This window comes from Ahaetulla prasina, chromosome 5 (assembly GCF_028640845.1).
Source record: "Ahaetulla prasina isolate Xishuangbanna chromosome 5, ASM2864084v1, whole genome shotgun sequence".
Classification (NCBI taxonomy): domain Eukaryota; kingdom Metazoa; phylum Chordata; class Lepidosauria; order Squamata; family Colubridae; genus Ahaetulla; species Ahaetulla prasina.
Genome location: NC_080543.1, coordinates 27,702,706 through 27,725,760, shown reverse-complemented (window position 1 = coordinate 27,725,760; position 23,055 = coordinate 27,702,706). Strand labels below are relative to the sequence as shown.

Here is a 23,055-nt window from a genome sequence, read left to right as displayed (position 1 = left end):
TTGTGTCCTCCTTTCCACCCCCTTTGTCTTCTTTTGCAATTGTTCATGTCTACAATTTTTGTTTAGATATCTGATAACCCTAACTTTAGCTTTTTGTGCAGTTCATATCCTTTATGGTTTCAGTGTCATACATACTTTAAAAAATGGAGAAACCATGTTTAGGTTAACCATGGATTAACACAGTTTTACATTTTTTTTTTAACAATAGCACTTAGATTTATATGCTGCTCCATAGTGCTTTATAGTGCTCTCGGGGGTTTTTACAGTGTCAGCGTATTGTCCCCAACAATCTGGGTCCTCATTTTACCAACCTCGGAAGGTTGGAAGACTGAGTCAACCTTGAGTCTGTCAGGATCAAAGTCCAGGCTGTGGGCAGAGTTAGCCTGCAACACTGCATTTTCACCACTACTCCACCAGAGCCTCTTTTAAGTTGCTCTTCTTTTCTTGGTTCTTGTTCCCCAGAACTATTTTTCTAGATATATTCACCTTTCATGGAAAGTTTTGCTTCCTAGTATTTCTAACCATCACTACCTCCAGGGTATTAATTACGATTATTGTATAACTGTATAATTTCAAAAGCAGTTTAAAATGTCTTTAAAAAAGGCAGGGGCCCTTTAACTCTCAACCTGCTACCTTCTCTATTTAATCCTGTGGCAGTTATTATTGCTGTTGATGATTATATTAATTTGTATAGGTCGTTCAACCTTCATTTCACAGGCTGTAAATCTCATACCACAAGCCTACATGTTAAGTGGCTCAGTGGCTAAGACACTGAGCTTGTCAATCAGAAAGGTCACCAGTTTGGTGGTTTGAATCCCTAGTACAGGTCTCCTGCGTGAGCAGGGGTTTGGACTAGATCAGGGGTTTCTAACCTTTTGGACCTCAGGGACCACTAAATTCATACTTTTAAATCCCACGGACCACCAATATGATCTACCTTATGACTGGCTAGGTGGGCGTGGCTAGGTAGTCATGTTACTGGGTGGGCATGGCCAACTCAATGTCACTCACATCGAGGAGTGCCTTGCCAGCCTCTACTCACCCCTCCCCTGCCAGTCACTCCTTGCCTCCCCGCCTTGGCTCCTTAGGGCCCCAACAGGAAGCAGTTGTTGGAACTAAGCAGCCACCATGAGAAAGAGTTGGCAAAACAGCTGGCTCAGTTCAAATTGGATCTGACCAAGGAGGAGGGTCAGCAGAATTACCTCACTCAAGACTACGAGCTTAGGCTTTCCAAGCAGCGGGAAGACCTGCAGGAGTGCAAGGCCAGGTACCAGCGCCTGGAGGCTCAGTGGGCTGAGGTAGTCAGCCAGTTCCAGGCCATGATGCAGTCCCACTGGAACAAGGCCCTCCGGCTCCTTGCCACCAGCGGCACTTCCCTCCAGGCTTCGCCCAAAGCCCCGCACCAGGAGGCTGAAGCAGACCCCAAGTCAGAATTTCTGCACCCCTCCTACCCACACAAAAAGACCCCGAAGGGGGAGACTCTCTGTAGCAACACAAATGTTCATTGCATGTATCCGGCCCAGGGGCCATAGTCTGAGGACTATGCAATTTTGCACTAGTGCAATTTTATATTGCACTAGTGCAATATAAAAGAACTTGGAAATAATTTTTCTGCGGACCACCAAAATTTTCTCACAGTTGGTGACCACTGGACTAGATGACCTCCAAGGCCCCATCCAACTCTGTTACTGTTAAAAAAAGTTACTGTTGATGAGGCAGATCATCTTCTTTGAGCCAAAGGTTGCTAGCTGACTTTATGGCAGAGGGAAAGCTTCAGAAATTTCCCGATTTATGGATTGGCTATTATGTTCACACCAGCTGGAAATTTTGAATGTCAGGCAGCAAATAATACAACATGGTCAATTGTTTGACACTGCAAAATTGATTATTGCTTTCAAAATAGTTCTGATTTACATTTTGATCATGACTACAAATTGTAGTCAGCCTTTATAGCCTTTGAAGATATAAAGAATATTGTACCATTATGATGAGTCAAATTTGGGAAATGGCAAGATAAAATTACATATTAATAAAATCAAGACATATATGCATATGTGTATATTATATATACATATGTATTTATATGTGTGTGCTCTGTATATATACTGTGTGTGTGTATATATGTACATATATGTGTATGTATGTATATATGTATATGTAGATATATGCTTTATAAAACCATTTTATCTTAACTTTTTATATAATTTAAAATAACTGATGCTGCAAGGTATTTTCAAGCTCACTTGATTCAGAATTTTATATTTTAACTTTGAGAAATAAAACTTGCAGAAACCTCTACAGAAGGTCTGTCCTAATGTAATTAGTACAGTGTTTAATTTATATACTAGCCAGCAGCAAACAGAATGCACCATTCTGTGTGTTTTAAAGAAAAGATCCTATCAGAAATCTTTTTTAGAAGATTTCACTTAGATCCCTCCTGGTGGTAGGCAGAGGGGCAAAAAATAAAAAGAGTTTAGGAAAGAACCTCCACATACAAAGACTTTGCTATTATAATGTAGCCAAGAAAACAGAGAGCCACCACCAATTCCTGCTTCTGCCAATAACACGTCTGTCTTTTTAACATCTACAAATTAATTTTGACTTGGCCAAGCAGGGAACCTATTTTCAGCCCTCAATTTGAAAATCATGGAAGCTTTATAAAGTTGTTTTCCACCTGCATCTCTTTTGGACCATCGCAGCGCTTTTCTCTGGGATAAAGGAGAGGAGAAAAAAAGCCAGAGTATAAAAACTTTGTTAAGCTGTCACTATCAATAGAGATAAAAAAAATGATTGACAAAGAAGAAACAAATTGCATCTTCAAACTCAGGCTCCTTGTTAAAAGCTATAACCTCTGATGTTAACTAAATTTAACCCATTCTGACCCTCACAGTGGCCCTTAACCTTCTCTTTATTCAGCTTCCTGTGATTGCTCAAGAAAACTGATCCTGTCACTCGGAAAAAAGTCTCTGTGGCACACAAAAGCTCCACAGAGTTGCTAGACTGTCAGAAGGTAGAGAATAAACAGAGAGGTCAGCACCTGGGTGCTGAGAAGCAGGTGACAGCAAACTGCCTGGATCATTCTTGGGCAATCTGCAATGGTATCTACTCTTCCAAGAAGAAAAAGAAGAAGAAAAACCCACACTGTAGCTTAGGGCATTCAAGGCAGTGAATTTCACATTGGCTTTGTGAATGCAGACTTTAAACAAATTAATCTATTGCTGTTCAACTGACTGTAAAATTAGTAGATTTACTGTTGCAAAAAAAGAAAGAGAAGAAAAACAAGGGGGAAACCCCCAAAAGAATAAGGGGGAGGGAGAGAAAAAAAATACGAAGCGCATTCACTTCTACTTTAATAAGGTTGTGGATGTGTCCCCCTAGCCTGCCAACAAAGCAGCTTTCAAAAATCTTTTGCAGCTGAACTCAGCCAACTTGGAAAAGCTACTGAACAATGCATCCAAAGGACAACAGAACAGCCTGCACCGAGCTGCCATGTTTAAATAGACATTTAGGACACTTGTTACAAGATCTGTAATTTGTGTCACTTTATAGCTTTGCCAGCCAAAGAAACCCATGGGCTTGTTTTAGCTTCTTTTTAAAATCTGGGCAGTGTTAGAACCGCATGTTTTTCTACAATGGTACTGTGGTTTAAATTCCCCGTCCACCACCACCACCACCGCCCCAAACCCAGGCTATAAAAGTTGGCTGGGATTTTTGTAAACTTCATTTTGCAGCATTTGAATGTTGCCATAAGCCTCCGGTTCAACTGGAAATAAATAATGGCTCTGGTCTTATTTCTTATCATCTTTTAAAAGCAGATGATCTTCTTCGCCTTTGGAAAAAGTGCAGAGAAGTGCAACTAAGATGATTAATGATCTGGAGACTAAAACATAAAGAACGGTTGCAGGAACTGGGTACATCTAAACTAGAGAAAAGAAGAACTAAGGGTGACATAATAGTAGTATTCCAGTATTTGAGGGGCTGCCACAAAGAAGAGAAGGTCCACTTATTCTCCAAAGCACCAGAAGGCAAAACAAAAACCAATGGATGGAAACTAATCAAGGAGAAAAGCAATCTGGAATTAAGGAGAAACTTCCTAACAGGGAGAACAATTAACCAATGGAACAGTCTGCCTTCAGAAGTTGTGGGTGCTTCATGACTGGAGGTTTTTAAGAGACTGGACAGCCACTTGTCTCAAATTGCTTGAGCAGGGGGTTGTACTAGAAGACCTCCAAGATCCCTTCCAGCTCTATTCTGATTGATCACGATGATGCCAAGTATAAACTATTTATGTTTTCACATAAAAATGAAAATATCCTTTCACTTCTCTGGATGGATATATTTACCTGGGAAAAGGCCAGGGAAAGTATGTACAGATACAGACATAGATCAAGAACTTTCCTCTATTTTTCTTTATCACCAATATGCAAATCAGAGGACAGTTTGGAGCTGCAATACAAACTTCCCAACACGCTTGTCACAATCCATTCCCTATAAACTCTTATGATTATGAATCATTAAATAAACCTTTCAACTTTGATGCTGAAAATACATTTCCTATATTACTGAAAGTATTAAACTGTAGATTTTCTGCCACATTCCAAAACTGGCTCACTTTTTCAGTACCTCATCTAATCTGAAAAAGACTTCTTTAGAACTACTGTGGTTAATTTTGTGATTATGGAAGATATAAAAACCATATTGAGCCAGAACTGCAGAAAGACTCTTATCAATTTTCTAGGTTTTTCTTTTTAAAGTTTCCTGACTGCAACTTTTTACATTATGCGGTGCCTGAGTTTTAACTTATGCCTCAGTCATCTTTTGTTTTGACAATTTTGACCAAATATAGCAGGCACATACAAACCTGGTACCTTCAATATATATCTGGGGCCTGTAATTTTTCCAGCATCACTGGCTCCTATCAGCTATTATTCAAGGATCCCCTTTTGGTGACTTTCCAGTATTACTGGTAGTTCTAGGTGAACCTGAACTGCCATAAACAGGACTTATACACAGGTTGGGTATCATCCTAGACTTGCAACTTTAAATAAACAAAAAATAAAAACAATAGGAGTTGTAAGCTGGCAGGTTTTTTAGACAGATTTGTGTGCCCACTGTGCCTTTCCCTGGATGGCAAGACCAATCTCACAGTCACCTATGCCTTAGTCACCTTTTGTTTGGACAATGGCAATGAATTCTACATAGTATTGCCCTTGAAAGACATTCAGAAGCTACAACTGATCCAGAATATAGTAATGCAAATAGTTCTAGAAGTGCTATGAGGAATAGCTAAAGAAACTGAATATGTTTAGCCTGAAAAAGACAAGATTTAGAAGGCAGAGCAGTCTTCAGATATTTAAAAGTTTGTCAAATAAGAGGGAGAGGGAACTTGTTCTCTGTTGTACTAGAAGTCAAAACCAATAGAATGAAACTTCAGGGAAATAAATTTGGCTGCAGTATTAGGATGAATTTTCTAACAGTAAAACCTGTTAACCAGTGGCAAAGATTGCTTCTTGAAATAATGCAATCCTTTTCACTGGAAGTCTTCAGAAGCTGGACAGCCATTTGTCTAAAGTGCCTTAGCAGATCCTGGGGTGTATAGGAAGTTGGACTAGATGACCTCTAAGAATCAAATATATGATTCTATCATTAACATTTTAAAAGATAGGCAAACAACAACTAAGTTACAAAATTCCTAATGACCAGTAGATGCCAGCAAAGATTGCATGTACTGGTGGTTCATTTTTCTGCAGCCAGATATGGTACAGCTAACATAGAGCCGGTTCTTTGAAGCACACAGTTCTGATGCACTATCAGGAGCATTGCTCCTTCTTTACCAGTCCAATTCAAAGGGCTGGATTTTGCAATCTACATCCTGCTTTCTGCACAATATCTAAGATAGCAAATAATCAAGAGGATAAAATGCACCATAAGAGAATCCTATGAAATAGTACAGCTCTCACAATATCTCCTTCACATGGCATATTCCCATAAACAGCTAGGTCTGAAAGTCCTAGCTGAAGCTTCCAACAGCAGTTTCCTCTCAAGACAAAGGTAGCAGTGCCCTCTGCAGCATTACACAAAACAAAGAGGTGTTTTGTACTACTTTTGTACTAGTTGTGTAGGATGGTCTTCAAGACTGTGAGAAATGCCATATGAAGCTTCATATTTGTATGTTGGCTGGGGATGACAGAAGTTACATTCTAGCACATCTGACTTGGAAAAGATTTATCTCCAGCAGGCAGGCTCAATTCTTCTTGTAAATGAAACTGCCAACATATAATTTTTGAAGTGATAGACAAGCAAAATGTTAAATACATGTAACACATTAACAGTATTTTTAGTTGTTAAATTTAATTTGTCCACTTTTTGGGTGTTTTTTTTAGCATGTCATTCTTAGCCAAGTTGAAGTCCACAAGTCTTAAAAGGAGAAAGGCTGGAAACATAGAATGTGCTAAGCCTCAAACAAGCAAGCCGCATTTCTTGCATACCATTTTAGCTTATATGATTTACTTTAGTGGGTTTCATGAGCCGGTGGCCTTTAAGCCATGGTTTTATTATTTTGGGCAGGAGGGAGGAGATTCAAGTCAGTCCCGATTCTTGGTGATTGCCTGGAAAAGTCCCTTTGGTTTGCTTGGCAAGATTTCAAGAGTGGTTTTTGCCATTGCCTGCTTCCTGGAGTAGAGTAGGGTAGGATAGGGTAGAATAGGAATATAGAACAGGAATATAGAGTAGGAATAATCTGGAAAGGACCTTGAAGGTCTTCTAGTTCAGCCCCCTGCTCATGCAGGAGAACCTGTACCATTTCAGACAACTGACATCAGACTCTTCTTAAAAACCTCCAGTGATGGAGCACCCACAACTTCTGAAGGCAAGGTTAATTGTCCTCACTGTTTAATTGTCCTCACTGTTTAATTGTCCTCACTGTTAGGAAGTTTCTCCTTAATCCCAGGTTGCTTCTCTTCTTGAATAGTTTCCACCCCTTGTTTCTTGTCCTGCCCTCCGGTGCTTTGTCCCCCTCTTCTTTGTGGCAGCCCCTCAAAAACTGATACACTAAGGGCGAACTTCTCCCAAAGAAGGCAGGTAGGCAACGAAGCCACAGGAAATCTAGGCAGCGATCACTGGCTCGTTTGTGGGGCAAGGCAAGCGATGGTTGCGAGGAACAACCGGCAGCCCTAACTGCTCGCTTAGCTCAGCTACTTCTCTTATTTCCTTGCTCCGGTGAAACCGCCAGCAGGAGAAAACAAAGGTATTAAGAGGGCGTTGAGACTATTCGTAGCTCGGATTGTAGTTTTTGGGCAAGAGTCCGTTCTAAGCAGCAAGCTCGGAGAACGGAGCCCCCGCCAAAACAAAGGTATTGATTTCCTCAGTGCGGGTCCCACTCGTCGGCCACGCCAAAGCAAGAGGGCTGGCGAGAGAGCGGGGCGGCTGTTTACCCCCACAAGACTCCGCCTTTCCTCCCCAGATGTGGAACACAACCTTCCACCGCTACTCTACTGGCTGCGGGATTAAGAAACACGGACACCCGAAACCTCCCCACGCACCCCAATGATAAGGGGTCGGAGCTACGCGCAAACTCGCAGCGGTCGGTTATAGCAGTTTGCTGAGGAAACAACCAGCTCAGCTCTAGGGCATCGACGGAAGAGCCGCGCGCATGCGCAAGGAAGCAAACGTCCTTGGATTGACGCGGGATCTCCGGAGTCCCTCAGGTGCTTTTTTCAAAGGGCAGCTGGACCTTCTTTTCTTTTGTTTTTTTTTGCTTGAAAGCGTTTCGCTTCTCATCCAGAACTGAGGAAAACTTCTCGGGTGAGAAGCGAAACGTTTTCAAACAAAAATAAAAATAAAAGAAGGTCCAGCTGCGTTTTGATTAAAAAAAAAAAAAAACACCTTAGGGACAACCGAGACCTTGGATAAGGAAGACTCTCCTCAGACAGTGCCTAGGGAGGTTTTAACCCCGCCCCCTTAGCTCGCGGGCTCCTCCTCTTCCTCTCTGGCATCTCCGCCCCTTCCTCCCATCCCCCCCCACACCCACGTTCCTGCGCTGGGGCTTCCGGAATCAGGTGAGAGAGAGAGAGTGTCTGTACGTTGCGCTGGTTCCCCGGGCGAGGCAGGGACCCCTGAAAGCACTTTCCTGTGATTGGCAGCTGCATTTGCAGTGTGTTTTCCCCCCCTCCTTTTCAAAGAAGCCCCAAATGAAGTTATTTCTATGAAAGCGGTTAGGAAACGGCCGTCCTGGCTCGCCCTGGCTTTGGGATACACACCCTGGCCGTCTTCGCTTAACGGTTCAGCAGCTGACCTTCGTGCCTGCCTTTGCCCCCTGCACCCTAACCCACTTTCTCAATCTTTTAAAGAGGGCGGATGTCTAAGAGCTGAAGTCCACCTATGAAGTTGGCATGGTTGAGGAAACACTGCGGTAAATCTCTCCGTGAGCAGCTCACAGTCCTCTGACTTGACAAATGGCTTGCTTTAGCCTTTCCCAGGCAAGCTAAGGCTTGAACCCGGGGATCTTCTGCAGAGAGAGAATGGATTTTGCCACCGTGATCGTTCATGATCGAAGCGCAAGGTGCAGGAGCTATGACCGCACCTAAAAACCGTAGTTTGGGGTTGGAGGAGGAATCTCATCCCAGGTACCTCAAAAACAACTAGCCACTTGCAGCCCGACAGCTTGTGTCTGCTAAATCCACATTTTCTCCTGCACGAACTACCTGCCTGTCCCTTTTTGTTTGGCAGCGTGTTTCGAAACCTGAAACCTTTCCAACCCCTTAGTGCACTTATTTTTTTTTATTTTTTTATTTTTTTATTTTTGCATAAAGGCGGTATTGTGAATACCGTTATCCTCAGGGATTCTTGTCACTGCTTCACTTGTGGAGAACGTAAATTTGGAAGCCACTGCTCCAATACTAATGAGATGATAAAATACAGATATTGCTGCTCTCTTGTAGTTTAAATTTAAGAATAAAAATGACTCTAGTCTAGGTCATGCATCCAGCATCCCAAGTATTCTGCAAGGAGTTCTATGACAGACTAAAACCAATAAAGCTTCTTAAACATCTATTCTAATCCAGGCAACTTTCTATCACTAGAGTTTTGCCTCTTCCTCAGAGGTCTGTCAATTGTTTTTAACATATTCTATGGCCTGCTCTAATCGTTACTGAAAACAGATTTTGAAAATACCTCACTGAGGTGTTCCTGAAGTGTTGAACAGAAATGTCCTACAGTAGTATTCCTTTAAACTTATCTTAAAAGAAAATATAGGAGTTGTAATTTGACATATTGGAGCACATCTGGTTAAAAAAAGACTGCTTTGACCTCACAAATGATACATGCAAAAAAACTTGCATAATGTACATTTCTTACAAGGCTGTATTGGCCCGTTTCTGAATGGTTTACAGCCCAGGGATTGGAGACCCTGAGTTAGATCACACTAACCTTAAATTTCATTTCCTCATTTCTTGATCTCATTTATTAAGCCATGGCTTCTAAACTTACGATTTAGATTAAGTTTATTCAATAATTCACTATTAAGCAATCATAGCTTAACATGCTGTTTAAATTTAAAATTTCAGTATATGTAGATAGCCTTATGGTCATATGAGTTGTTAGTATTTTATACACATTATTTCTTATATCTCTGTGTTGCATTGATAATGTTTTGGGTATGGATTCACTTTATTGAACAAATAGCACATTCACACAACTTTTAAAAAATATCTGCAGTTTTGTCTATTCAATAAAAATGAACTAATCACAATTTGTTTTTCAGCATTTAACAGTTTAATATTTTCTTTATCAAGGTGTCTTAAAAACATTTTTTTTAAAGTTTGAAACTTCTTAAATTAATTTCAAACAATATAACTTTGCATGATGATATTTTTAAATTAAAAAGGTAACTTAACAATGAACCTAAAAATAATAAATTTTGATTGCATGGTTATATGTTTATTTTTCTGCCCCATCCTAGAATGACATCATTATACCTGAAGAAATTACTGGATCTGGCTAGAAGGAAAGAAATGAATTCCATAACTCGGTATATTACCAGCTTTAGGATGCAGCCAGAGAAAAACACAGCAACAGCTCAAATTTGTCTGAAAATAGTACATGATAAGAAAGGCTCTAGCAATCGAGCATTCTGCACAAAAGTCATTGAAGAGAAAAGAAAAAAGAAAAATGCCACAGAAACATTTGAAAGTGTTGGGAGGAGAATCCCATACAACAAGGTACAACTAATTGATGAAAATGGTGAAGACATGGGAGAAATGCATAGGGCAAATGTGCTTCGTATTATGGATGAAAGAGGGATGACTCTTGTCCTGCTGTCTGAAAAAACAGATCCACCCAAGTATGGACTAATGACAGGAAAACAAATTTATGAAGAGCGTCTCAAAATTAGAGATGAGAAAGCCAGCCCCAAAGCAGGTATGCATGGCTTCTGTGAAAGATACTGGCAATTCAGATGTTATGCTAAGTCCCAGTTTGTTATATGCTATGGCTAATTAAGCCATGATAGCCTGGGTCACATAATACATTAAGCCAGGGATGGGCAGAGTTTTGTCAATAGGGCCATATTTCATTTTATTTGATTTCCACATAGGACATGGGCATGTCCTCATCAAACGGGACAAGATTGGGGTGTGTGGGTGTGTGGGTGTTTGTTTTTACTTTTTAACTAATGGGAACTATATCCTCTTAACAAACTGAAAGGAATTGGTTTGACTGATGATCTTATTTTAACAGGGCCGGTTCAACAAAAGATTATTAAAATGTCCACAGTTACAGAGCAACACGATTTCAGTACAAAAGTAAAACAAATTCAGGAATGGATTGACAAGAAATACCATGTGAAAATTATGCTGCATCAAAAAACTATTTCGGATGGACCAGAAAAGATGGTAAGCTCATTGAAATGTTTTGAGGTATGATCTTTTGGCAGAGATAAGTTAGTTTCTAAAATTACTGTTTCATATCTAATGGAGAAGGCCAATTTAGTGTTCCACCTCCCAGTATATTTCACTATTGCAATGGAGGCTGGGCTTCTTGTAATTCAGCATCACCAAAGGGGGCTTTAGATTCTCAATCTGAAGGGAAAGATTGCCAGGAAATGGTTTCATCTGGGTCAAGACAGTAAAAGCTGACTTGTTGTGTTTGTACTGCCTACTGTTACACTTGTCAGTGAAATAATATCCTGTCCCACTTATTGCTACGCAATTGGAATTACAACATTACTTGAAGGAAGCATCATTAAAACCAGAGAGAGTATATATTAGCTTGAAATCAATACTCCTGGTTTCTTGACTTAGGAATTGGAAGATGCAGTGAGCTTCACAGAGTGTAGTAACAGCTGTAAATTTTCAGAAAGATAGGAATATAACTTTGATTCATGCTCATGAAGATTTGCAAGCCAGTGTTTAAACTGTTTGAATTTTAGTTTGCCAGTTTCAGGATCTGTTAGGTTATTTTATTTTTATAAAATAAAATGACTGGTTGTATTTAACAACATTCCTTAACTGATGCAAAAAATATTCAAACTGTTAATTAAGCCAATTCATCTTATTTTCAGTTAACATTTTTTGATAAGATTTTGGATACAATGCGTGAGAAAGCCACGTATCACTCCATGCCCTCTATTGCTGCAGAAGGAAGGAGTACCTGTATATTGAGACATTTATCAAAGAAAGAGATCCAGAAATTAAATCTTGTGGAGAAAAATAAAGATATTCAGAAGGAGAATGGAAGCAACATTACAAACTCGGATGTAACCAAGCAGTGATTGTTTTTCCTCCTAAAAATGGAATGGAAAAAGAATACAAGTGATTTTGGTGCACTGGCCTTCAGCCTTCTGTACCAATTTTATAAACTTGGCAATGACACTCTCAAAGCCACTTCTTGTGAGCATGTCTCATGACTGTTAGGCACATCTAAAACTGTTGTTCAAGGAATGGCATTTCAGCCATCAGCAACCTGCTCTTTGCTGCTTGCTGCAGATGCAGGCAGAGATTCTTCCACTGAAGATAATTTTCTTCGCTGTTCTTTTGGAGGGATATATCCACTGAGGTGAGAGGCCAAGCTCCGCTTTTGCTGTGGTTTCTTAGGAAGCAAGATCCAAAAGAAAGAACTGTAATGGAATATCCCTTTTTTGTCATTAAAAACTCAGAACAGTAAACAATAAAACTATCTGTTATTAGCAGTCTGGTCAACTGGGTTTTGGAATATCACAACAGAGTTAAAGGAACCTTAGATCAATTTGGAAGGAGGGAGAAGGAAAGGCTAGCTAAAGCAAGAAGCAGCAACCCAGGAAAAGCACCAAAGGTGAACAGCATACAAGATTCTATCTTTCTCTACTTAATCTCAGGTAGAGATTGAGAGGGTGGGGTACAAAAGACCCTACATTTAATGCCCTTAGGTTATCCTGGAATAACAATGGTGAAAACTCCCAATGGGGCTATATTTTATAGCAGAGTGGCACTGTTCTCTAAGTCTGGGAAGGCTGATGGCTAAGTATTTAACGACAAACCTGGCCTTCCATCCTTCCGAAGTCAGTAAAATGAGGACCCAGATTGTTGGAGGCAATATGCTGATTCTATAAATGGCTCAGAGAATGCTATAAAGCACTGTGGAGTAGTATATAAGTCTAAATGCTATTGCTATATCAAGTTAGCCCCTCCCCCCCCTTCCAATCTCATTCATCCAGGACACTATTTACTGCTTCCTGACTACCTGGGGAGGGTTTCAGTGTTTTTCTTGGTGTGGGTGAAAACAAGATGGGACCCTTAAATCTTAGAGGATTTAGGTATTTAACGTATTCCTAAAAACACTGAAAACCTTGCAAACACAGCCCTATTTTCCCCACTGGAAAACAGGTCAAATACTTAAGCCTCTGCAATGCTTAAAATTCCCATTTTGCCCTTAACCTCCCCCACTACACAAACCTCCTTGTCAATAGCAGACAATAATCTTTTACTTGCCAACAATTGAAAGGGCAAGACTGCATAAGTTTTAAGAAAATCTTCACGAAAGCTTAAATGAGACCAGTCTTTTTTTGGGGTGGATGATTTGAATCATGATTAAACCAAACCACTTTGCATGAACTCTGCTGAAGTTTTATACACAGGCAATTTTAGAGAACATGGCTACCATGAATAATGATTGTCTGTATATCCATTCCCTAGAGTAGTGATGGCTAACTTTTTTGCCATTGTGTGCCAAAAGCATGGGGAGCGCGGAGGTCATGCGCGTGCGTGCTCACACCCATAATTCAATGAGCCCTGCCCCGTGTGCTCCCCCCCGCTCCCCCCACTTTTGGTACGCAATGGCCTGGTGGGCCCGGTAGGCCTTTTTTTCGCCAGAGGCTTTCTATGAACCTGGGGAGGGTGAAAACAGCGTTCCCCAGGCCCCCAGAGGCCAGAAGCAGCCTGTTTCCCAACTTCCAGTGGGCCCGGAAGGCCTGAAAATCAGCTGGCCAGCACACGCATGCGTGATGGAGCTGAGCTAGGGCAACACTTGCATGTCCACAGATATGGCACTGCGTGCCACCTGTGGCACACATGCCACAGGTTTGCCATCACAGCCCTAGAGAATCTCATTAGCTATTATACAATTGCAAAAAATTTGCATCAGAGCAGATAATTTCAGATAGATTGGTCCAATCAAAACTAATACATTGGGTCTGGATGTTGAATTATTCCAGATATGTATTGAAACAGCTGTTCCATGCAGAAATATTTTGGGGAAATAATGATGGGAAGAAGCCAAAGACATTGGTGAAGGAAGAGAGGAGGAGCTAGGAAGGTCATGGAAGTATTTGTGCTATTAGGACATACTGAGGAAAAAGGGAGAGAGGGCGCAATGTCTGAAGCCTTGCCATACTTACCACATAAAATTACTTCAGGATCTCTCTAAGCTTTGTTCTGGCTGAGAACCAGAAAATCTGTATTTTGTTTTAGCCGAACCCAGAAGCACAAAAATGTTCTGGATTTTTCTGTTGACCAAAACCATTACTTATTCAGAGAAATTCAGAAGAACTTCTGGAATGCAGTGCGTTTCATGTTCAAAATTATATATTTGTTCCATTTTTTTAAACTACTAGGGGAAAATTCAAGAATGTGACTTACTTTTGTGTCTGACTTTTTCTTATCAGGATCATGTAGTACCATGTGCCTTATGAGGCTTTGCTGTAAAGAACAAAAAATATTTTTATGACCTGAAATAGAAAATGAACAATATTTATCAAATAATAGTATTTAAAATGCCTACTTTCATTGCAAAAAATTTCCCGCAGCCAGGGTGGTCACACACAAAAGGTTTTTTTGCCTCATGAAATGAGTGAATATGACTTTGAAGGTTGAACACTGTTGTGTATGTTCTTTTGCAGCCCTCCTTTGGACATTTAAAAACTTCTCTGTCAACAGCATGAGTTTTCATATGGCATTTCAGATAATCTTTGCGAGTCAATGTTTTGGAACACACTTCACAGGTAATTGGTTCTAGTGGAAAAGGAAAAACAACAGGCAGAAGCAGAGCTTCTATTAACAATTCCTAAGCATAATTCTTCAAATATCTTCTCAAAGAACAATATTACTATCATTATATTACCTTGACCACCATATTAAAAAAATTGTTGTGCAGCATTTCAGGTTCAGATAGGAAAGATATTTTGAAGTATGAAGATACTCTTTAAGCAACTTTTTTTTTTTACCTGGATTGCATAGCTGCAGTGCAATTTCAGGAGAAGAAAGTTCTATTTAAGTCAGGCATGTCCAACCAGCAGCCAAACAAGCTACATTGGCCCTGGACAGCTGGTAATGAAGCCCCACAAGATGGTAAACTTTTAATATCATGTGTACTCATGTACATTAACTATATTATATATATTTATGTGCGGTCTAAGTGGCAAGCCAAAAGGTTGGACATACCTGGTTTAAGTGGTTATTTTATTTGCATTTATTAGTTGCCTAATTCTAAAGAACAAATATTACATATGCAAATGACAATACTTCAAATTTAAGAGCAAATCAAAACATTTATAGAGCATCTGAATCAGACTATAGCTACAATGTTTATATATTACTTGAGGATCAGGAACACTTCTGAATACCAATTCATAGAAACAGATGACTCTGATTACATCACATGCTTCTTGTGGACTTTTCAAACATATCTAGTCAGTCACAGCTGGAAAACGACAGTGGACTCAGTAAACTTTCTGTGTGATCCTATGAATATTTCTTAATACTTGCGCATGTACTATATTATATCTACATATTCATCCCACTTAATACGCATGAGGAGAATCTATCTGTGAATCAAAGGTTGGTGTATTCAGTTTATGAAAACGTTTTTTTTATTCATGAAGGTGAAAATAGAGTACAGTTATTGACTTAGTCATTCATTTAGTGACCATTTGAAATTACAACAGCACTGAAAAAAGTGACAAGACCATTTTTCACACTTACAACCCATGCAGCACCTACATGGCCATGTGATCAAAATTTGGATACTTGGCAACTGGCGTGTATTTATCATGGTTGCAGTGTCCCGGGTCATGTGATCACCTTTTGCAACCTTCTGACAAGCAAAGTCAATGAGGAAGCCAGATTCACTTAAAAACCATATTACTAATTTAACATCTTCAGGGTTTTTTTAAAAACATTTTCAGTGATTCATTTCACAACTTTGGCAAGAAAGGTTGCAAAATGAGGCAAAACTCACTTAACTATCTTGCTTAGCAACATAAATTTTGGCCATAAGTCCAGCTTTACCTGCACCTGAAGAATTAGTCAATAGAGCTCTAACATGAATTAGCTTCTTTTTAAGTAACAGAGTAACTGCATAACTTTTAGGATGTGTTTATCAATTAATGTATGCTGCCTCAATTATCAAAGTAACTCTACAGCAATTTTAGCAACTCTACAGCAATTAAAGCAACTTTAATACTTACCCACGTGACTGAGTCTCATGTGTTTCAGGTACTCTGACCAGGTTTTTCCAACAAACAAACAGTTCTCTTTTTTGCATGCATAACCTATAAGAAAAACTGATGTTAACTGGCTTCAAAAATAAATGCATATTTTTATTTATACCCCACCTTTATTATTTTTACACATAATTCAAGGTGGTGAACATATCAAACAAGTCTGCCTACTTTCCCCTTCTCGGCTGAGAAGGTTGGGCTGAGAGGATGAGTGGCCCAAAGTGACGCAGCTGGTTTTTATGGCTATACTTGCTATTTGCATTGCACCACAACTGTCTTAATAACTTAATAACGTATATAATATGTTCCATTTGTTTTTGACCCGTGTGAATTCCTTTAGTGTAGCTTATTCAAGTAATCATGGTTAAAATAACTACATGACCCCAATTCTTACTCTTTTAGCATTATTGAAACAAAAGGAATAAATTACCTTGGTGAATTTTCTCATGTCGTTTTAAATGGCTGGGTGAAGAAAAGCGCTTTCCACATTCTTCATGACCACATCTGTGGGACAACAAACGCAGTCACTCAAAATAAAAATAAAGATCACTGCTTATGAAATGTGAGGTATAAACTCTCTTGCAACTGAAAATAAACTTTTTCCCTTCAGCTCTTCATTCTGTAAAATCACCTTTCAATGAAAACATTGAGAGAAAAATCTCTGCATTCAGATCAGGAAAGCAAAAATGTGACAGTGAGAGAATGCTACATACATATCCCTTTACATTCACAGATTAGGTTTAGTTTTATATATTCTGATGTATAACTACATTAAATAAATTTAGCAGTCATTTTCTATTAAATAATAGACACAAGCCAACATTAAAACTGGAAATTTCTGAGGTGCATACCGGTAGTCAGATACTATGCTTGTTGGAAAGTATAAAACTCAGGTCAATTTAAACTATTGAAGAAGAGGGTATAGAAAATAACAAGTGTGAAAATTTGCACCTTATAACTGAACAAGTATTTTAGTACTTCAGAACATGAATGTGTATTGTTTTTACATGAGGTACCAATTTTCACACTAAAATGTTAGAAGAATATTCACCAGATCAGAGGGAGGAATGAGCAGTGAACTTTTTAATATCTCCTGTCACATGTGAATTTAAGCTATGCCAGCCCTATTTGGGGACCTCTAATAACATCTTCCTTGTGGTAACAATTTCTAATTCCTACTTGCAAGTGTTCTTAAAGTTATTAATAAAATTCATTCTCAGGCTTTAACTAAATAGGCAAAGTATCAAAATGTTTCACTTACTTGAAAAATGGTTCACCAGTGTGTTGAGACTGATGTATTTTTAATTGCTGGTGCTTTTTAAAAGATTGCCCACAATTTTCAAAGTCACACTATTTGGAAAATTAATTTGGTTACAGTCAGAGAAAATCCACAATAAACTCATAATCTATGATATACTTTTATCTTTTAGCGATAGGCTTACTATGGGTATGTAATTGTACAAATTAGCAAAAAGGACCCCAAATTATCAGTAGTAGTTTAGAGAATGCATCAATGCAATTAATCTGTACAAACCAACCTTTTTCAGAATGTAACCTGTCCACTATGGCAAGAAAAATATCCCTTGCCTCTTATCATACCTAACAAATTGTGACCTACAGGGATGTACACCATCTTCTGTTACTGTAAAGGAAAAGAGGAAGCCATGGATAGGTTTGTTGATCTACAACCTAAGTATGCAAGATAAACTAAATTCATAAAATATTCTAAACCAAGCCTGTCAAACTGGCGGCTCATGGGCCAGATATGTCACACACAGGCCATGCCCACCCCGGCTACTCAAAGGCAAAATACACTGCAATATATCAAGACCCGGCCTGTGACGTGATCGAGTTTGTCAAGTTCTAAACCAACTGATTAAGGCTTATGATGTGTAACTTCAACCATGGTTAGTATGCATGAAATAGCCTACAGTATTAAAGCATTACGCTTTCCAGATACTGGAGACTTCTAACAAATGTTGGAGACTTCAATACAAAATCAACCTGGCCCTTAACCAATCTGATTGAGAATTATGACAAAAAGTCTAACATGTTCACGTTAAGGATGCCAGAATTGAAAAGACTTCACCAAATTAGACAAATTTCAAGTACTATTTCCTAATGTTTGAAATGAAATAGCAAAGAAATAGATGCACTTACTACATATTTCCTCAGATGATGTCTCCGTAGAACATGCTTGTTCAAGTTTGATTTTGTTGTAAATGTTTTATTGCAATTATCTACTGTGCATCTATAGAAATATTAAAATATTATAAAAATGAATACATTGTAGTAGATATAATTAGAACAAATGCCTGATTTTAAATATCAATACAATACAAATGCAGTGGTTTCAGCCAATACAGGGTACACATCTCTCTAAATACATAAACTACATTTATTAACATCTACCTAAATAAAAAATAATTTATGTTGTCAGCAGTACTAGATTTGTTTCCTTTCTGCTGAACATACTAATATACTTTCAGTCAATAGAAACTCATAATATAACCCAGCAATGAAACATTGCAATCTATTTATGTTGTAAACTATACAAACTGGTGTCAGAATTAGTTAGGGTTTTGTCACCCAAATGATAATATACTTACACAAATTGTTTTTCTCCAGTGTGTGTAAGAAAATGACGCTTAAGGTGGAAACCTCTAGTGAAGCCTTTTCCACAGCCTTCAAAAATGCAAACAAAGGGTCGCTGGTAAATTTAAAAAAAAAAGATTTTTTAAAATGTTGTTTTAATCCTCTTTTTAAATGTCTGCTTCTTGATTTCTCAGCTCCCATTCATGTCCCATTTTTCTCTACTTCCTTTTTGTTGGTGATGAGCTATTATTATTTCCCCAGCGTTACATTAGATATTTCTCATTTTGACGATCCATTCTTCTACCTTCTTAACAATCTATTACTGTCTATAGCCACCTAGTTAAACGCTGACAATTAACAGACCTGATCCACAATAAACAAGCAGCAAAACCTTCAAGTTACTCAAATCCCCCCATCATTCATTTTCACTCATCAAAAATGATCCATAATTTAGGTGGAAAAAATGATCTGTTTTTAAAACAGTAGCATAACAGGGTAACACATATTAAGGATACTTGACAGTGATTAAAATCCTGAATTGGGCTATTTTGTTTCCTACTGGATGCTGATGAGAGGACCACTTTTTCTTGGTGTCCAGCTTAAACCCAAAATGCTCCAATAGAGAACTAGTACTAGTGTTTTATCTTCTCTGCTAACCTTTGTTTACCTGAGGAATAAACAGTAGGATAATATGCTTCTTCAAATGATTCTGGGGACCAAGAAGCAGCAGTTAGAACTGTCAACTCAGTGTAAATAATTAAATGAGTTGCATGTACTCCATCACCATTCTACAGTAAAATTTGTATACAAGTTTTCATTAGATTTTTATCCCACATTTATTATCTATTAGCTAAGATCATAATTAATACTAATATGTGACATTAAAACTAATACATCAGGTTAAGTACTTGGAAATTTGGAGCTCCCCACTTCTGTAAAGAATTTAATAAAAGAAACAGGAGCAATTTAATTCATAGTATATATGTTTAAACAAGGTGGCTGGATGGAGTCACTTAAGGCGTGAGCTTAAATGGACTCCTGAGGATGGTAGAGGACAGGAAGGCTAAGGAGCGTTGTCCATGGGGTCGCGATAGGTCAGACACGACTTCGCAACCAATAACAACAACAATATAAGTTTAAATCCCAGTTTCATTCCTTTGGCCTCATGCCCGACAATCTCTCTTTTTGACTTCTTGTTAGTTGCGAAGTCGTGTCCGACTCATCACGACCACATGGACAACATTCCTCCAGGCCTTCCTATCCTCTACCATCCTCTGGAGTCCATTTAAGCTCACACCTACTGCTTCAATGACTCCATCAAGCCACCTCATTCTCTGTCGTCCCCTGCTTCTTTTGCCCTCAATCTTTCCCAGCATTAGGCTCTTCTCCAGTGAGTCCTTCCTTCTCATTAGGTGGCCAAAGTATTTCAGTTTCATCTTCAGGATCTGGCCTTCTAAAGAGCAGTCAGGGTTGATCTCCTCTAGGACTGACTTGTTTGTTCGCCTTGCAGTCCAAGGGACTCGCAGGAGTCTTCTCCAGCACCAGAGCTCAAAGGCCTCAATTCTTTGGCGCTCAGCCTTTCTTATGGTCCAACCTTCACAGCCATACATTGCAACTGGGAAAACCATAGCTTTGACTATACGCACTTTTGTTGGCAGGGTGATGTCTCTGCTTTTTAGTACGCTGTCTAGATTTGCCATAGCTTTCCTCCCCAGGAGCAAGCGTCTTTTAATTTCTTGGCTGTAGTCCCCATCTGCGGTGATCTTGGAGCCCAGGAAAATAAAATCTGTCATTACCTCCATTTCCTCCTCATCTATCTACCAGGAATTGAGAGGGCCAGATGCCATGATCTTAGTTTTCTTAATGTTGAGTTTCAAGCCAACTTTTGCACTCTCGTCCTTCACCCGCATCAAGAGGCTTTTTAGTTCTTCTTTGCTTTCTGCCATTAGAGTGGTATTATTTACATATCTGAGGTTGTTGATATTTCTTCCGGCAATCATAATTCCAACTTTTGATTCATCCAGCCCCGCCTTTCTCATGATATGCTCTGCATATAAGTTAAATAGGCAGGGTGATAGTATACAGCATTGCTGGATTTCTTTCCCAATTTTGAACCAATCAGTGGTTCTGTGTCCAGTTCTCACTGTTGCTTCTTGACCCGCATACAGGTTTCTCAAGAGACAAATTAAGATGGTCTGGTACTCCCATCTTTTTAAGAACTTGCGACAATTTGTTGCGATCCACACAATCAAAGGCTTTAGCATAGTCAATGAAGCAGAAGTAGATGTTTTTCTGGAACTCCCTAGCTTTCTCCATGATCCAGCATATGTTGGCAATTTGATCTCTAGTTCTTCTGCCTCTATGAAATCCTGCCTGTACTTCTGGTAGTTCTTGATCCACATACTGCTTGCGCCTAGCTTGTAGGATTTTAAGCATCACTATACTAGCATGTGAAATGAGTGCAATGGTGTGATAGTCTTTTTGACTAGCGTCCAGATTTTTCAGCCTAACCGAGGTCAGGCGATAGTCATCTTCCAGAGCTCCAATCCACTGATTCCTATGTGCAGTGCCCGTAACCCAGAGAAACAGACGCCAAAGGAAGGAACAAGCGCCTCAATTGCCATAGTAACCTCGGCGCATGCGCTCCTTCCTCAACGCCGCCCTATCACAACCTACCTCTTACTGATTGGTCATCCGCCCACTGCCAACGTTCCAATGGAAAGTGCCGCACTCCCTTCCTCAAAGCTCTATTTCCGCCCTGGAGACCAACGGTTGGTCGTCCCGGAAAATGTTTTCCGACCACTAACCCAATCACCGCTCTAGCTCCTTGTCCGCCAGGTACCCTCTATAGACCCGCCACTTCATCGTCCCATACCTCTCCCGTATGCCGACACAGGTGCGCGTCCAGTTTCCAGCCCCGGTTGAAGGTGGCATCGCAAAATGGGAAGGAGCAGATGAATATCTGGTCCTGAGCCGGAGAACGGTAACGGCTCTCCCCAGGTTGAGAATTTTTGTGCTTCGGAGACTGAATCGTGGTGGTGGTCGTGGCATCGGCGGCGGCCGCCTCCCCGACGGCGAAGTCCTCTCCAGCCATGTTTGGACCATAAATCATGTGATTGTGTCGTAACTCCGCCTCTCCTTTATTCGTGGTCCCGGCTTTCTGAAGCTTAACAGTTACGAACCTCCGCCCTCAGAAAAGGACCCCCCCCCACATCCCCGGCGCAGAATGTTTACAGAGGCTGCGCGAGGAGAGGGAAAAATAGTTGTGGCGCATGCGCGCTGCTGCGATTTTAATTTTTTCTAAGGGGGCCTTGCCTTAAGTTTTGGGCCGTTTCGTGGAACGTTCGCTTTCGCTTCTTTTTTTTCTCCCCCTTGTAGATTTTTAAAACTCTTAATTCAGGGGTCTCCAATCTGGGCAACTTTAAGATTTGTGAACTTTGCTGGCTGAGGAATTCTGGGAGTTGAAGTCCACAAGTCTTAAACTTGCCCAGATTGGAGACCTCTGCTCTAATTTAACGGTCAATTGAGGAATTCGTTTCCCTTGTAAAATAATTACCACCAGCCTTACGAATCTTCTTGCATTCAAATATTTAATTGGAGTTCGGTTTCTAAACTGCTTGGATTGCGTTTAAAATGCTTCGAAAGAGTTATCCTGAATACAAAATATTCACGGTTTTAAAGAGATACTTTAATATAATGTGGATATTTCTTCCATTCTGTTTCAAGTCCACCAGCAGGAACAAAGAGGGCAAATTTTTCCTGCAATAGTCCTAAACAGATTGAAATAATGTGCAGCAAGATATGAGTTAGTGGCTCTTGGATGAAAGCTTGCCCAACTTGGCCTTCAAGGACAACATAAAATTTTATTATTTATTTATTAAGCTTGTATGTGGCTTATTAATTGCATTTTTGGACTCCAGCAAAATTCTGATACGTTAGGAAACTCCACCTCTTAACAATTATAATAAAGTTTGATTTCCTGAAGATTAAAATTCTATCATTCCATGCAAAATTTTCCCTTGAAATTTGTTTATTAACTGAAGGACAGATTCCAATGTTAACATCAGATTGGGAACCTGTCTACATTTTAAATATTTCTATATAGGCATTGTAGAGCCAGATTTTTCAGAAAATAGAAGAAGCACCATTTTGAACTGCTTTGCCCAGTTATGGGAGTTGAAGTCCACACAGCTTTAAAGTTGTTTAAATTAAGGAACTGAAGAGAGCTATGAGATAACTTCAGTTTAAGATCTCTATTTTGGAGTAGTAGCAGTGAGAACCTGTATTTGTTCTCAAAATATTTAGAAAACATTATGTATATCTATCTGATAACAGAAAGCTATTTTCACCCCAGAGTGGATAGTTGGATTGCTTGTAGGGTATTCAGAGAGGCTATCAAAATTTCTGTCACGCTAATAAAACTGAACAGACAGTGATGGGAAGTGGGTTATTTTATTTTGGGAAAAATAAAGAACAAAAATTGTGTCTTAAAT

The 23,055-nt window shown here is 39.5% G+C and overlaps 2 protein-coding genes across 5 annotated transcripts; one reads left to right on the top strand and one right to left on the bottom strand.

Moving 5' to 3' along the window:
* Positions 1–7,975: 7,975 nt before the first annotated feature.
* MTIF3 (mitochondrial translational initiation factor 3) lies at positions 7,976–15,939 on the top strand. 4 transcript variants are annotated; one of them, XM_058185781.1, is made up of 5 exons: positions 8,029–8,057; positions 8,349–8,624; positions 9,959–10,416; positions 10,735–10,889; positions 11,558–11,921. In XM_058185781.1, the coding sequence occupies exons 2-5, from the start codon at positions 8,545–8,547 to the stop codon at positions 11,765–11,767; spliced, it is 903 nt and encodes a 300-aa protein (XP_058041764.1). In that variant the 5' UTR covers positions 8,029–8,057; positions 8,349–8,544; the 3' UTR covers positions 11,768–11,921. The 4 variants fall into 4 exon arrangements, with proteins under 4 accessions (XP_058041765.1, XP_058041764.1, XP_058041763.1 ...); XM_058185782.1 differs by lacking the exon at positions 8,349–8,624 and having other exon boundaries at positions 7,976–8,057; positions 11,558–11,920; XM_058185780.1 differs by lacking the exon at positions 8,029–8,057 and having other exon boundaries at positions 8,092–8,624.
* Positions 11,928–21,732, bottom strand: GTF3A (general transcription factor IIIA). The gene is made up of 9 exons (XM_058185779.1): positions 21,438–21,732; positions 18,577–18,677; positions 18,128–18,218; positions 17,229–17,317; positions 16,398–16,471; positions 15,935–16,018; positions 14,251–14,480; positions 14,109–14,168; positions 11,928–12,084 (listed from the first exon to the last, which is right to left on the bottom strand). The coding sequence occupies exons 1-9, from the start codon at positions 21,672–21,674 to the stop codon at positions 11,944–11,946; spliced, it is 1,107 nt and encodes a 368-aa protein (XP_058041762.1). The 5' UTR covers positions 21,675–21,732; the 3' UTR covers positions 11,928–11,943.
* Between the last annotated feature and the right edge of the window lie 1,323 nt (positions 21,733–23,055).

Coding starts and splice junctions, on each gene's coding strand:
- MTIF3 (XM_058185781.1), top strand. CDS start 8,545: ATGATCGAAGCGCAAGGTGCAGGAGCTATGACCGCACCTAAAAACCGT. Junction 8,625..9,958: donor GAGGAGGAATCTCATCCCAG/GTACCTCAAAAA, acceptor GCCCCATCCTAG/AATGACATCATTATACCTGA. Junction 10,417..10,734: donor GAAAGCCAGCCCCAAAGCAG/GTATGCATGGCT, acceptor TTATTTTAACAG/GGCCGGTTCAACAAAAGATT.
- GTF3A (XM_058185779.1), bottom strand. CDS start 21,674: ATGATTTATGGTCCAAACATGGCTGGAGAGGACTTCGCCGTCGGGGAG. Junction 18,678..21,437: donor TGTGTCGGCATACGGGAGAG/GTATGGGACGAT, acceptor TAAATTTACCAG/CGACCCTTTGTTTGCATTTT. Junction 14,481..15,934: donor CATGAGACTCAGTCACGTGG/GTAAGTATTAAA, acceptor CTTTTCCACTAG/AACCAATTACCTGTGAAGTG.